This window comes from Rhizopus delemar, genomic scaffold (assembly GCF_000149305.1).
Source record: "Rhizopus delemar RA 99-880 supercont3.14 genomic scaffold, whole genome shotgun sequence".
In the NCBI taxonomy this organism is placed as follows: domain Eukaryota; kingdom Fungi; phylum Mucoromycota; class Mucoromycetes; order Mucorales; family Rhizopodaceae; genus Rhizopus; species Rhizopus delemar.
In genome coordinates, this window is record NW_027137840.1 from 756,313 (window position 1) to 771,517 (window position 15,205).

General features: G+C 35.5%; 5 protein-coding genes across 5 annotated transcripts; 1 reads left to right on the plus strand and 4 right to left on the minus strand.

The window, feature by feature from the left end:
- Positions 1-2,058: 2,058 nt before the first annotated feature.
- RO3G_14634 (uncharacterized protein) lies at positions 2,059-2,220 on the minus strand (the record flags this gene model as incomplete). Its single annotated transcript, XM_067669218.1, has 1 exon — positions 2,059-2,220. One exon carries the CDS (start codon positions 2,218-2,220, stop codon positions 2,059-2,061), a length of 162 nt encoding a protein of 53 aa, XP_067525319.1.
- A 698-nt stretch (positions 2,221-2,918) lies between these two features.
- RO3G_14635 (uncharacterized protein) lies at positions 2,919-4,574 on the plus strand (the record flags this gene model as incomplete). Its single annotated transcript, XM_067669219.1, has 2 exons — positions 2,919-4,190; positions 4,272-4,574. 2 exons carry the CDS (start codon positions 2,919-2,921, stop codon positions 4,572-4,574), a joined length of 1,575 nt encoding a protein of 524 aa, XP_067525320.1.
- A 1,488-nt stretch (positions 4,575-6,062) lies between these two features.
- Positions 6,063-6,761, minus strand: RO3G_14636 (uncharacterized protein; the record flags this gene model as incomplete). Its single annotated transcript, XM_067669220.1, has 2 exons — positions 6,063-6,265; positions 6,326-6,761. 2 exons carry the CDS (start codon positions 6,759-6,761, stop codon positions 6,063-6,065), a joined length of 639 nt encoding a protein of 212 aa, XP_067525321.1.
- Positions 6,762-7,183: 422 nt separating this feature from the next.
- Positions 7,184-7,803, minus strand: RO3G_14637 (uncharacterized protein; the record flags this gene model as incomplete). Its single annotated transcript, XM_067669221.1, has 2 exons — positions 7,184-7,391; positions 7,460-7,803. 2 exons carry the CDS (start codon positions 7,801-7,803, stop codon positions 7,184-7,186), a joined length of 552 nt encoding a protein of 183 aa, XP_067525322.1.
- A 5,924-nt stretch (positions 7,804-13,727) lies between these two features.
- RO3G_14638 (uncharacterized protein) lies at positions 13,728-13,838 on the minus strand (the record flags this gene model as incomplete). Its single annotated transcript, XM_067669222.1, has 1 exon — positions 13,728-13,838. The coding sequence occupies one exon, from the start codon at positions 13,836-13,838 to the stop codon at positions 13,728-13,730; it is 111 nt and encodes a 36-aa protein (XP_067525323.1).
- Positions 13,839-15,205: the final 1,367 nt, after the last annotated feature.

The following is a 15,205-nucleotide window of genomic DNA, read 5'->3' on the forward strand; positions in this document are numbered from 1 at the left end:
CTAATTATATGTCATGTTTTGACATGTCAATAAGATAACAGTCTTATCATTCTAAGCTAAATCTTTACAAATGTGTTTGAACAAGAGTAGATCCTGATAATTACCAACTGCCCTGAACAGCCAAGTTTCACTTTCATCTCAACAGTTGATTATTTACATCAGTTTATAAAATTTTTCTTATACATGTCAAATCATATCGGTCGTAACTATCTCTTGTCATTTAATCTCAGGTCTTGCTCAAACTAATATAAATAGCCTTGGAATCTTTCTTTAATAAAAGTATTCGACTTTAGAACTATTGTTCGGTCTCGTTAATTCTTCTTTGTCTATTTTAAATACTTAAAACACTTCATTATATATTAAATACTCATACGTTTATTCCTCTTAATAAAGTCGGTAAAAACATTTTAGTTGAATCCATAAGTCACAAATCAATGTTTTATTCATTTGTATTTTACAAGACTGCAGTGGGCGCATGATGTCTTATAGGCATTGCTTCGTCCAGGTCAGAGCAAAAGGAACATGTAATATCTCGTAAAAATAAAAAGACTATAAAACTCAACGAGACTGAAAAAAGGAATATTTTTATTTAATATTATTACACCTAGTATTTATATCCATTTCAAAATACTTAAATTAATTATAGCTTTAGATTTAGTATAAGCCAATTTTAATATAAAGTTCTGTTCCTGGTTATGCAAGCGAACTGTTTATATCTATTAAGTTGGTTTATTTTTCATTCATGTGTCACTGTTTCAGGAACTCTACTAAAACAGCTGGTATTGTGTTAGATGAGCGGAGTTAGTTACGACCAAATAATAAAAAAAAAATTGTAAAAAGTATTTGTAAAGCATTCACTGCTCTGATTTATTATAAATTGAATATGAATTATGTTTAAAGCATATGGGAATACGACAATATCTACCAGTTTGCTTACCATATAGCCAGCAACGTAGACGCAACTACGATAGCTGAGGAGACAGGCAGAGAACAGCAGATAATTAGAGAAGTCTAAATGGAATAGGGCTTTTTGTAGTTGATTTGTTGTCAGAGACAAAAGATGAAAATAATCATTCCAAACATTTTATCAATCAAGCCTTTTTTTATTACTATTATTATTATTTTTGGAGAGCTATAGAGGAAATGCTCCAAAACATCAGAAGAAATCGCACAAAAGGAACACGTATAAGAAAGAAAGTAGGGTTATATCAGTCGATTTAACAAGGAGTGATAAGGAGCTTTGCGGTGTAAAGGACGATGCCAAACATTATGTCAAGCATAAGAGAGAATAATTCCATAATGTTGTCCATGCTAACAAAGTCAGAGGAGACTTATAGCTAGTCGAGGCCGACCCATGGAGATATCAGTGGCGGAACTGCTTTGACAACATGAGACGTGAAGAGGTGCAAGTTAATAAACCTTGGGCAGAGATAAAAGGCGAGGCATCAACATCACGAGTAAGGTCCGGCCGAAAGGGGTTAGGATCCAAATGTGCATAACGAGCTGGAATAAATGGACAAACAAGAAAAGGAAGAGAGCAAAATTGAATACTGTAGCGCCATCTGGAGGAACCAACGGGCGAGACAAGGATGCATCTAGAGTTTGGAATTGGCACAGGTACGAAGACGATTGGTAGTAGAGTCAACAAGGTAGACGACAGACAGACACAGCTGAGACAAAGAGCATCGCAGCAGTGGAACTGGAGGAGCACGTCATATCCCAGATACTGGCAATTGAAAGCATATATTTGCGATTACTACTACCGAACAGATATCATTAGATAGTATATCAATAGCTTGGAAGAGTAAATGGAAGTGGCTACTTGTCTAGTGCAAATGTGATGGACGTAAAAATTCTTTACAATACTCTCTGTGCCATTTCGTGGATTTTCAAATCCCAATCACTGTTGCCTCCGTGTCGAACTTAAAAAGTCATTCCAGCAAACTACAAATATCAAGCTGTGTCTATTGACCAAATTGCGTTCATCCAATTATTAACTAGAGACAGCAGCATATTACATGACGTTGAACAGTTTATCAACTATATTATTAAATTCAATCACTGCTCTGTATTGGTTACAAGCTTAGATTTTTTTGCGGATAACCAACCCTTAACAGACGACTGTGCTTTTGGAATATTGCCTTCCGATATTTCGCTTACACCATCAGCAAAAGTAAAGGCAAAGAACAATATGAACAAGCAGTTCAAAGAGTTATCCATATTTATTGGACTATATGAACTTTTGGTCGTGGGTGGATATATCCTCAAGGATAATACCATTACTCCTTTCCTTGGCAGTTCATTAGGAAACAATCATCTTGAAGACACTACCACCAATGAAATCCACGTTGTGACATCAAAACTGCCGATTATAAAAACATCAAGGATTTTAAATCAGTACCTGAAGCGATGTTCAAATAACCCTTGGGGTTATCATTGCTTCGCTTCATTTAGCAAGGATTTTTATCCTATAGTTGCCACAGACTACTTGAATCATTCAAGTCAAAGGCACAGAAGTGTAAATACCCACCACCTTGCTTCGAATGTTCTTGCTTTGATATCATCAACTAATGTCATCAAAGAAGAAGATATCAGAAGCCTATGGTCTCTTGTAACACGACTACCACCATATGAAGCAATGGTAAAAAACGAGAACACAAGGCCGATAACCTTTACACAACTAGCGGCCTTATTGAGATATTTGCAGATAAAAATTTGAGAACTAAAAGGAGATAGTACTTGAAAACTAGTGAATGAGTCTCTATGTAACCTCTTTATTAGATTTCAAGACGAGCGAGAGAGCCCATTTAATCAAACTACGCCTTTATATAGGAAATAAAATTATTCAGGGACCGAAGTGAGTTCAAGGTCAATTTTAGTATTGAACTTGAATAATATAAATATTGTAGGTATAAAAGATGACAGAACTTGACTCTGGGAATAACCTATCCTGGAGCGATGTTGTGGCTCGAGGCCATAAAGCCAAAGTCGTCACACCCATACAGCGTCGTGATGTCACCAATGACCCTCGCGAGTTTACCACATCTAAAATAATTTATGAGATTCCCGACATTTCTCGTCTTCTTATAGCGCAAAAAGCTCAATCAATTGTCCAACAAACTCTGACTCCTGGCTCAGTTTTGTTCTCATTTCCAACATCTTTATTTGACCATTACACCCAGGCATACAAATGCATTGAAGATCAAATCGGAGCTGTACATGGCTTCCGAAACATCAGCAAATATGACCATCGCCGAAACCATAAGGAACTTTTGATCGAAGCTAAATTTCGCGAAGCTGTAAATACAGACAAAGCGATCAATTTAGGCATTACCCACAAAAAGGTTGTGATCAAGGCAGCTCCATCTAAAGGGGACCAGCCCAAAAATTTGATTAGAGTGCAAATGGATCTCTTGCACATTCCGGAAGAAGATAAACTGCTTGAAGAACTTTTGCTCTCTCTTAGACATTATGGAAAAGTATGTCAAATCAAACAATTCTTCTGTGGTGGCTATTTTGAAGGCAAACTGTCCGTGTTAATGGATGTCTCCACACCATCCGAAGATGCCTTAACTATCCGCCCACTTGACCGAATGCTCTATCTACCAGCTTGGGATACTTATGTACCTGCATCATTCAAGGGAGCCTCTCCTGTATGCTATTACTGTAGAAAATCTGGTCACATTCGTGGTGCTTGTCCCTCTCTAGTCAAACGACTCTGCTCTAACTGTGGAATTAGAGGGCACACTGTGCGCTACTGCACTACACCGCCTGTAACTGAATCAGAGGAACTGGACAACTATCTTATAGCGACACAGACGACGAGCGAAAACAACACTTTTGAAGATGATATCATAGTTCATACACCTGAAGAAAATACTGAGGAGACAGAAGAGTTGAGCACAGCGCTTATCATGACACTGGATGACATATTAGAAAATGATTCAGTTGATCATGAACCCTCAAACATGGAAGTAGAGAAAGTGCGGGAACCTTTTGATCCCCAATCACACAACGGTACTCTTGCCTCAAAATATGCACCATATGAAAGTGGTTTGTCCATGAAAGTAGACACAGAAGAAGAGATGTCAACTAGCACAAATCATCCTGCAAAAGGAAAGCAACTATTGACCAAACGTCACCGAATCGACACTAGAAGTTCTACTAAGTCCCAGCAATCAGGGGCACCTGTAAACTCTTCTGCCCTTAGGGCGTAATGAATCATAAAACACTACGAATTGCTTCCTTAAATGCTCGCAGCATTTTCAAAGAGGCTGACAAACCAATACAAAAATCTTTCACTCACTATCTTCGTTCCCGTTCTTTACACATCGACATATTATGCCTTCAAGAAGTCTCCTCTTTTCGTTCTCAAGACCATCTTACGGACGATCAGTGCCACTATTTCTCGTCTTTCATTTTTCCTCGATGCTCTACACTTCTTACAAAGCATTGTGCCATTATATGCCTCAATCCTTCCTACTCTCTCATCAATTCCTCAATATCTGTCGACGAACGTTGCATTACCGCATCAGTCATTGACTCTAACAATCAGCCACTATGCCATATTATGAATATTTATGCCCCCGCCCAACCTGCTGAGCGGCTCACATTCTATGAATCTTTCCTGCTCCTCCCCTCTGTGGAAAGCATGGCTGAGGATTCATGGATACTTTTAGGAGATTTCAACATCTCTCTTCAACAAGGATCCAGCATCAACCATCTAAAGATAAAACCATGGTATGACTGGTTGCAAACACATTTTTGTAACAATTTCGACAATACTGCTCCAACCTTCAATCGTGGCTCTGCAAACTCTACTATCGATTATATTTATCATCACCACTCTCTGGCGTCCAGGGTATCCAACGCACAACAGCTGTTTCTTCCGAAATCATGGACTGATCATTGCCTACTTACAGTGGACCTGTTGGGAAACCGACAGGATGTTGGCCCAGGAGCCTGGCGATTTAATCCCACCTTGTTATCTGACAAGGAGTTTGTGGCTCTTATAGAACAAACGGTATCTCTATTTTTTAATTCTTTACCTAATGATTTTTCACTTCCATCTGCTAGCTATAATACTCATAAACAACAATGCTCACCACAAGCTCATTGGGAACGATTCAAATTGCTCCTACAACAAACAGCAAAGCGCTACAGTCATGGCTCCCGGGCAAGGTTCCAGAACAAAATTGACAAGTTGCAGCAAGCACGGCTCCAAACTCAAGATGAGGAAACCTGTCAGCGATTACAGACTCTAATAGACGAACGTATACGAGCTGACACACACCAATCTATGCTCCGATCTGCTACACGATGGCATGAGAATGGGGAATGTAAGGTTAATTGTAAGTTTGATGCCGTCGGACTTTAAAATTTCTAATTTCCTTATTTGGAAATCGGAAATTTTCGAACTATGAAGCATATAATTGGCATAACATACTTAAATTATGCCAGTCGTTGTCCGGAATGGCTAGAGTGCCTACTTCCGAAAGAAGAGGTCACCTGTTCGAAACATGCAATCGGTATTTTTGTTCGAATGCTGTAGGCGTGTTTATGTAAGAGCTATTTTTTTAAATTGATTCCTTTGTGTATCCTTTTTTTTGTATAGGTTTTATTTTATTTAACTGATTATAGTATGACAAAGAAGTCAAAAAAATGAAAAAAGTCGAAAAGAAAAAAAAAATTAACAATATAGATATCCTAACTATTTAGATGAAGAAAAAGGACAGTACAGTTCTACTCACATTTTATTTTATATATTTTATTCAATAAACAGGCAACCTTCTCATAAAAAGTTCCTGATCCCTTTATTATTTTTATCTTTACCTTTATTTGATCGTAACTAAAAGATCTGGTGGTCACTACAGTACCTTACTTTAAAATTTTTCAAGAAAAACTCATCTAAAGCACTCAACCCAAACCAAACTTACTACAAAATAACAATAGTAATGCTTTTGGATATTTTTTGACGAAGTATATTAATAATGCTTGCTCTCTGTAGGTAATATTATTGAGGACATTTTTATTGAGCTTTGTTTAATTTTTTTTTATTGTTATTATTCTTCTGCAGCAAGCTCAGTTAACCATGCTGGGTTACGCTGAGCTCGATCAAAACTGACATTCTTAAGGCAATCAATGATACCCCCAAAAATATTGTTATGGTGCTTTCTTCGCCAAATAAATTCGATAAGCAGCCAAGGTACCATTTTCTTTGTTCTAAGGGCAGGAGTTACATTGATTTTTATTCCATTCCAAGTTCCTAGAAAAATTTTATTAAACTAAAGCTATAAACGCTTGTACACTCCAATTTTATGCTTACCTTCGATTGTGTTGGTATGGACATCGCCGTCACGAAATGTCACACTGTGATTGACAGTTCGATGTACCAAGTTCATTCCAAGGTTTACCATATTTTCATATGCTCTCCAACAATCTGTATGTACTATGGAACCATCGGCAACATAATTTCGAATGATTGTATCCATCGTTTCAGTGTTTCTATTATTTACTACCACAAGAAAACACTTTCGTTCAGGTGTTTTTTCAACACCACCTACCACCCAAACACCCTCCACACGATGTCCTCGATGATACTTTCTTTTACCAAACTTGGATTCATCAATTTCTACCACGATTGAATTTCCATCCACATCATAACCACCGATTTTGCAGTCGTTCTGCTGTAAATCTTCTTGTAAAATCTGGTACCAATCTTTCAAAGTTTCACGTACAGCATATGGTGAGCATCCAACCATGGTAGAAATTGTCATGCGACGTACTTTCAAGCTCCAAAAGTAAAGGATGGATAGCGTATCATAGGTTGGTAAGCTGCGATTACTAAAAAAGGAAGCATTTCTGAAGTGTTTTTAAGTATTTAAAATATGAAAAAGAAGAATTAACGAGACCGAACAATAGTTCTAAAGTCGAATACTTTTATTAAAGAAAGATTCCAAGGCTATTTATATTAGTTTGAGCAAGACCTGAGATTAAATGACAAGAGATAGTTACGACCGATATGATTTGACATGTATAAGAAAAATTTTATAAACTGATGTAAATAATCAACTGTTGAGATGAAAGTGAAACTTGGCTGTTCAGGGCAGTTGGTAATTATCAGGATCTATTCTTATTCAAACTCATTTGTAAAGATTTAGCTTAGAATGATAAGACTGTTATCTTATTGACATGTCAAAACATGACAATTTCGTACAGCAACTTGACGCCCATTGCAGCATTTCTCACCAGTTTCCTGATTAACTATGATTCCATTGCATCTCCAACGTGGAATACCTCCTGTTTGCTCCAAGTACATGATGCTTCCTTCATCACCATTACAACGATAAACTGTGTTGCTTTCATAATAAATTCCATTGTTAATAAAGAACCTAATTTATAAAAAAAAAGAGTTACTAATATTGCATACAAGAGTACTTTGTTATACTTCTGTACTTACTGCATACACGCTTCTTCAGTTCCAAAAGTTAAAAAAAAAGTTCTGGTTGTCATAATGGGAACGTTTTGATCTCTGCTCCAATTATCCGGCAAAATATTACTATTATGTGCCTCATCGTCAACTTCGAAAGCTTCTATTTCCAATAATTCTTCATTGTCGTCATTATTGATAGAAATAACTTCTTGATTCAAATCTGAAGTTTGTTCGGTTTCTAACTCTATTTCTTCAACTTCATCATCAGAATCAACGATAGCAATGGGGTTGTTGGAGGAAGTAACAGGTCTTTGACGGCGAATACCAGCAGGATTGGTGTAGTTTGCGGTAGAGATATTGATAAAAGACATGATATACTAACTTTAATTTGAAAGATGTAAAAAGGGAAGAAAAAAAAAAGGGGAAAAAAACAGGGGGGAAACGCGAAATAAAAAAAAATTTATTTAAAATAGTTAAGTTACAAAAAGCAAAAATTCAGACATAAAAAACGACTGCTAAAACTTTCAGAAAAAAATTACATACACAAGGGTCGAACATGCGACCCTCTTCATACAAAGGCGACACCTTATCCATTCTGGACAACGACATGCATAATGCTATTATACTATATCGATTATAGCATTCATATTCCGAAAATCGTCGATTTCCAAATAAGGAAATTAGAAATTTTAAAGTCCGACGGCATCAAACTTACAACCATCCCCAACGTCTTCTAGGTCGTCATCGGCCTTCAGATTTTGTATCGCCTTGGTTGGTCCGTGCTTTGCAATTGTACACTGGACATACATCTATCTTACCGATCATGCTATATCCTAACAGCTACCGGTCGCTAGTATCACGATCCCCTTTATTAGGTCGCATGATGACCCTTATCTGTCGTCTTCCTTCCTTTGATCTTTCTCCTGGCTGGCCGGTGCGTTGGTTTCTGGATTTACCCCTTTCTGCGATACTGACTTCGATACACCCCGCATCGGGGAGACCATCTACAGTGGAACTTTCCACACTATCCTTGAGATATTTGCTATCTGACCTATTCTCCTGGGAACAAACACGCAATACATTAGTTCTTCGAACTCTTAGATCCACCAAACTAAAGGCCATTGCAAGGGAGCTTTTCCCGTCGGCAGGTCCTTCGGAAGCTACTTTGCAACTCCCAACCTTCTTTTGCTGTTATCAAAATACACCAGAGCAAGGAGCTTATCCTCCTGTGCTCTTCTCCCCCAGAGACTCTGACTGGCTACCATCTAGCTCTCACTGGTTATTACGTCCAAGATATGGTAAGTCTATAGCCATTCGGTCTGTTCCTCTTCAGGCTATACGCCGCAACTGGAACAAGCTCCTAGAAGATATCCCTCAAACCATACTGTTAAGGATACAGTGGCCGTCAAAACTGGTCGCATGTTTTCATATTTTGCCTATACGCACTATCTTCTTCTTCATTTCTTAGTCTATAGCAATGAAATATAGTTCATTCGAAAGAGCAAACTCTGGAAAATTATATGGTAACACAGACATCACAGTAGAGCCAGTATACTGGTAGTAATTGGCACTTAAAGTCCGACGGTACATGCGACCAGTTTTGACGGCGTTTGTAAGTAACATAATATAGTCACAAAAATGTGGCTTAATTGCAATTTTTTCATATTTTTTTCTTCTCTTTCTTCTTTCATCGTAATATTATTTACATGTAAGTGTTTTTTTGTTAAATTGCAGCACTCCATTAAGACATTATACCATTGCAGATCCGACATGCGTGCAATTTCAAATGACAAAGCAAACAACATCTACTCATTGCTGAGATCCAAGAAGTCAAACAGCAAAATAGCAAAACAAGTTGGTGTTAGTCGTACCACTGTTCAGAAGTACCGCTCATCTCTTAAGATGAGTGGAAATGTTGATGAAGGTGGTCGCCCATCTCTAATTAGCCAACGCATGGTGAACTACATCCGGAGATTAGTCACCTTAGGAAGAAAAAATAACGCTGTAGAGATCCAAAAAGCTCTAAAAGAAGAATTTGGAATGTCAGTAAGTGACAGTACCGTACGCCGCGTTCTTAAAAAAGCTGGCTTTATAGCGTTTGTCAAGCCTCAAAAACCTTTGCTACGCAGCCAAAACATCGTGAAACGCCTTCAGTGGGCCAAATCGCACCAACATTGGACTGTGGATGACTGGAAACGTGTCATATTCTCTGATGAGACTAAAGTAAATCGTTTTGCATCCGACGGAAAGGCTTATGCATGGAAACTACCCTATGAGGAATTGAACTCGCGACATGTACAGCAAACCGTCAAGCATGGAGGCGGCAATATCATGGTCTGGGACAATTGGCACTTCAGGCCACGATGGATAAATCATGATATTTACGGTTCAATCGGCGCTATAACTACATTCCAAATATGGAAATATATATTTTTGGTCATTGCGCATCGATTGGTACCATTTTCGTTTTCCAATTCCGACTATTTGTTGTAGATATCTGCGCTTGAAAATAGGCGGTATGCAATTTTTTTGGGCACGCTCTATATCAATGACTTCTTTACAGATTTTAATAAGGCTTTGAACATTTGTGTAACTATATGGTCCAACAATAGGTGTTATAGCTTTGCTAAAATATCTGTATTTGATGAAGAGAAATATGTTAAAAACAGCAATAAAAAAATAGTAATTTCGGAGATTTTGGCGGAGATTTTGCACAAGTACTTTAATCAGTTAGAGCTTATGGTATGCAAATTTTTACTAAAAACCATCGAATAGAAACAATTTTATGTGACCCTTAAATTTATAGCATGTCTGCACTTTTTTTATGATTGCGGAGCGAATATTTGATTTCACACTCCGAGACTTTGGGAAATGACTTATCCAATAGTACGCTATATTGGGTAGAAGTTTGAATGGAATCTGAAAAATTGAATTTTGGAGCTCATCTGGCACTGTAAGCATCTGATTTCCTCAGCTTGCCCTCATTTACTTTTGTGAAGGATTAGCAATCGACAACTCCTTTGTATGTTTCTTGAATTCTAACATTACTGATGTATGGCAGTTATATGAAACATCGATATGGCCGCCAAAATTTTTGCGACCGATTTAGGGTTCTTAGCGTATATGCTATAACAAGGATGTCTTGCAAAGTGGCATCATCCACTGTCCGAGCATGCATACCAAATGGAAGCTTATTTCTAAGCATCTTTTGATGAATGTAATATAGATACTAAGTTTTTTAACTAAATAACATCATTGATATTATGTAAGGATCACATTGCTTCCTCGATTCTTAAAATATCGTTATTTCTTCATTATGGTTCAAACATTAGTCGTAAAAAAACTAATTGTAATTGTTAAGATAATAGAAAACAAGAGGTAAAAACAAAAATAAAGAAACAGTTTGTGAACGTTTCGAGTCTGATCTTTATTTCAGTTTAAGTTAAAGTAAAAATTATTCTAATTGAAGGCAGATATTTATATCTTATTGAGTGAATGACTTGATATCTTGCATTGTAAACGTTCTTCTACTCTTTCAGGTGCTTTATCAAGTGTCATCTCTATTTATGATTATGAAAACTTTTCATTTGTTCTTTTGTATGTCTGTCATAGATTATCTTTTATTCTGGGAATTCCTCACTGATTTGAATAACGTTATTTTACGCGTTATTTCAATTACGTGAAAGATTAGCAATATTCCTGACATTGGATTGGATTTGGTTATTTTAGTTGATACTTCTTCTTATCAAAGAACTCTCATGAATACAATACATATTTTAAAAGAACATGTTTAATTGGAATTGATTGTATGATCTTATTTAAATAAACTTGTATTTTATTTTATTTTAGTTATGATCTTGTATTAAGACTTATATTTATCAACGCTAACTACAATCAGTTACTGTTCTACAACAGTAATAACCTATATACTGTTATATAATATCGTGATATTATTCTTGAATATCATTTAAAAATATTAATGCTTATCGTTTTTATAATGTTTTGTTGATTACAAATCTATTCTTAGTTAAATTTAAATGTTCTAATAAAATGTGTTATTCTCATTATAATTTGAATTAAAAAAAAACTGTAAATTATTTTTTATTGGATTTGGTACATTTCTTTGCTACTTTTTTTGTTTTTCGATGTGTGTTTATAGTTCATAGTGTTATGTTCTGGTAAAGGTAATAACAAAGATAAACCAAAAGAATACTTTTTGAGACTGAACTTTATTTAAGACAATCTTAATTGTTAAAAAGAAATCATTACAAAGTCTACTACTTATATTCTTCTATCAATTGGCGGGTAAATGAGTAGTTATGAGCGTAGATCCAATAATTGACACGTTTGATTGAAGAATGATCACTGAATCGATTATGAAAAATTTTAATTCGTTGTTTTTATAGATCTTATTGTTCTTTAACTGATCTGGGAGAATTGTCCCATCTTCAATGAGAGGAAAGATATATTTATATGAAATGCCTCCAGTCAGATCAAAGTTGACTAGGTACCTGATCCATTATTATTCATTTACGGAAATGATGAATAGTAAAGATCATGACTTATTTAGTATTCATGTTTACTTTATAGAATGAATCTAATAGTGATAGTTTTATATAAAAAAGAAGAAGAGTATATTTTATTTAATAAAGATTTAAATTATTATCTTTTATCAATTTTAATATACTTCTTTTAGTTGTGATTATTCAATGTCCGTTATGATCAGACTCTGTTCTACAACACATGGTAGGTGCAGTGAAAAAATCACAACAGTGAGTACTTTTTAGGCAAAGAAAAATTATAATTAAGCAAGAGCACATGATAATAGCGCTTTTGCTTTGCAAATTAAAGTTAGCATATAGTTATGCTGCTATTTAAGGTTGTCTTTCTGTAAGTGAGTTAATTTGAGTTAAGTTTGCTTATAAAGCTTAATTTAAGGTTGTGATTGCCTTGTAAGTTGTTGTTTTATATAGGGTTTAAGCAGATGTTTGATAAGTAGTGACCACCAGATCTTATGTGTAAGATCAATACGATGTTTCTTGATAAAAGTTAAAGTAGAGTAAAAAGTTTAGGTAAACAGGGACTTGTTAAAGTTTGTTATTTACTGCGTAAAAACATATGATTTATTTAAACTGACCAACAATTTCTTCACAAAAAGATGGGATATATACATATGTATGATATTTTTTTTTCTTTTTTGCTTTTCTTATTTTTTTTGACCATTTTTATATTTTCAACATTTTTTATCTTTTTAACATTTTTTATAATCTTTTATCTTTTAATTTTTTCTATTGCTATTTTTTGTTGGTTTGTGTTTTGAGTTGAGTGTTTTAGAGAAGTTTTTCTTGAAATTTTTAAAGTAAGGTACTGTAGTGACCACCAGATCTTTTAATTAAGATCAAATAAAGGTAAAGATAAAAAAAAAATAAAGGGATCAGGAACTTTTTATGAGAAGGTTGCCTGTTTATTGAATAAAATATATAAAATAAAAATGTGAGTAGAACTGTACTGTCCTTTTTCTTCATCTAAATAGTTGGGATATTTATATTGTTAATTTTTTTTTCTTTTTGACTTTTTTCATTTTCTTGACTTTTTCACTTTTTTGACCTTTAACATTTTCTTGACTTTTTTCATTTTTTGACTTCTTTGTTACACCATTTTTTTGACTTCTTTATCACAACATCAACCCTCAAAAAGAAGTTCTTGTGACCTACAAAAACATTTCAGCTGTAAAATAAATAAAAGGGAAAACTTAATCCGTTATCGCAAAAGTATAAAATGGTCATTGGGTGGATTGAACTCGTGACATCAAGATTCAAATGAGCCATATTTCCAATTAAGCTATTTTGTAATTTCTGGAAAAAAGTGGTTTATAAACATCCAATGGACTTCCATAAATATTTTGAAGACCGTTAAACATGTTTAAAAATATTATATGGTGCTTACTATTTTTGAAAATTACCGATGTACCAAATGATACAAAACTAACTGGGAACAAAGGTGCTTCACATAAGAAACGCCCCATTATTCTAGACTAAATCGGGAAATATTCGGAACTTCAAAAATTAAACAGCGCCATTCGATTCTGCTTGCCTTATAACCTTAGTTTCTATTTTTGGATTGTTATTCTAGCTCCGCTATAGCTGTAGATATTATGATTTATCCATCGTGGCCTGAAGTGCCAATCACCCCATGGTCTGGAGCTGCATTACATGGGAAGGAGTTGGGTGGATAGTTGATGTAGGTCATCGTATGAATAGCGAAGGCTACCTTGAGGCCTTAAAAGATGACTTACTCAAGACAATGGAAAGTTATGGCTTGGATTCCTCCAAAATGGTGTTTCAGCAGGACAATGATCCGAAGCATACATCGAAGGTAGTGAAAGAATGGATTGACCAGCAGCCATTTGAAGCATTGGAATGGCCTCCTCAATCACCAGACCTAAATCCCATAGAGCATATGTGGGCTCATTTAAAGAGAGAGCTATTTCATAGCTATGAGGCACCACCAACTAGTATGCATGAGCTATGGGAGCGTATAGGTCAGACCTGGTATGCCATTTCCAAAGAAGAATGCCAAAAATATATCGAAAGTATGCCGAAAAGGTGTGCTGCAGTTATTAAAGCAAAAGGTCGTTGGACTAAATATTAATTTTTTTAAATAAAGTGTGTAAAAATGTTGACTTATTAATGCCGTCAAAACTGGTCGCATGTACCGTCGGACTTTAAGTGCCAATTACTACCAGTATACTGGCTCTACTGTGATGTCTGTGCTACCATATAATTGTCCAGAGTTTGCTCTTTCGAATGAACTATATTTCATTGCTATAGACTAAGAAATGAAGAAGAAGATAGTGCGTATAGGCAAAATATGAAAACATGCGACCAGTTTTGACGGCCACTGTACATAAGATTATAGTCACTTTATTTTAGTAAAAGGAATCGGATATGATCCTGAATAGTATGTTGACATAACTTGGAATCATTTATAACATTATTCCCAGAACAGATCAATAAAAGACTTTGATTAGATTTTTATATTAAGCTTTATTCATATTAACTTCACACAGTCAAATGATGGCGTGGTTGTAATATAGTTTATTGATGATATGAGCATGTTGAATAAGGAATGACAATTACTTACCGGATCATCATTAAGTCATGTAAACCTTTATCCTAACTGAGATATTATTATTAGCCGTAATATCCAATCACGGAACTAGAGGATTTTATATTCATCCGTACCGTCTCCTAAATAGTCCTACGCCCAGAGCTACCTGAAACCATCCCAATAGCATAATTGACAATACAAGCTAGGAACAGGCTAAACTAATAATTAGAAATAGTAATCATCTATTCTGTCAAATTGATCATAAATCTGTCCTAATTCTTTATCCGTATCATGTCTATAAATACTCTCACTTTTTACATGTAGAATTAATCATATTCAATCTTAGTTATCTTAACTTAATAAAGAGATACCAAGTTCTAACAGTATTTCTTTATCTTTGTTGTTATACTACTTTTACCTAAAACCCCCTATCCTAAACACATACATCCACCGTTACGCCTTCCAGCTGAAATTATTTTATCTTCTGTTTGGAAGACCTTTTGGGCACTACCACTCCCTCAAGCCGCAATCACGCCTTGGTGGCGACTTCTACACAATTCTATTGGTGTAGCCTCAAAGCTTTTTCGCTGGAATCCGACCAGCTTTCCCTCGCCCCTCTGCCGATTTTGCACGGAAGTGGAAGATACGTTTCATTTTGTAGTT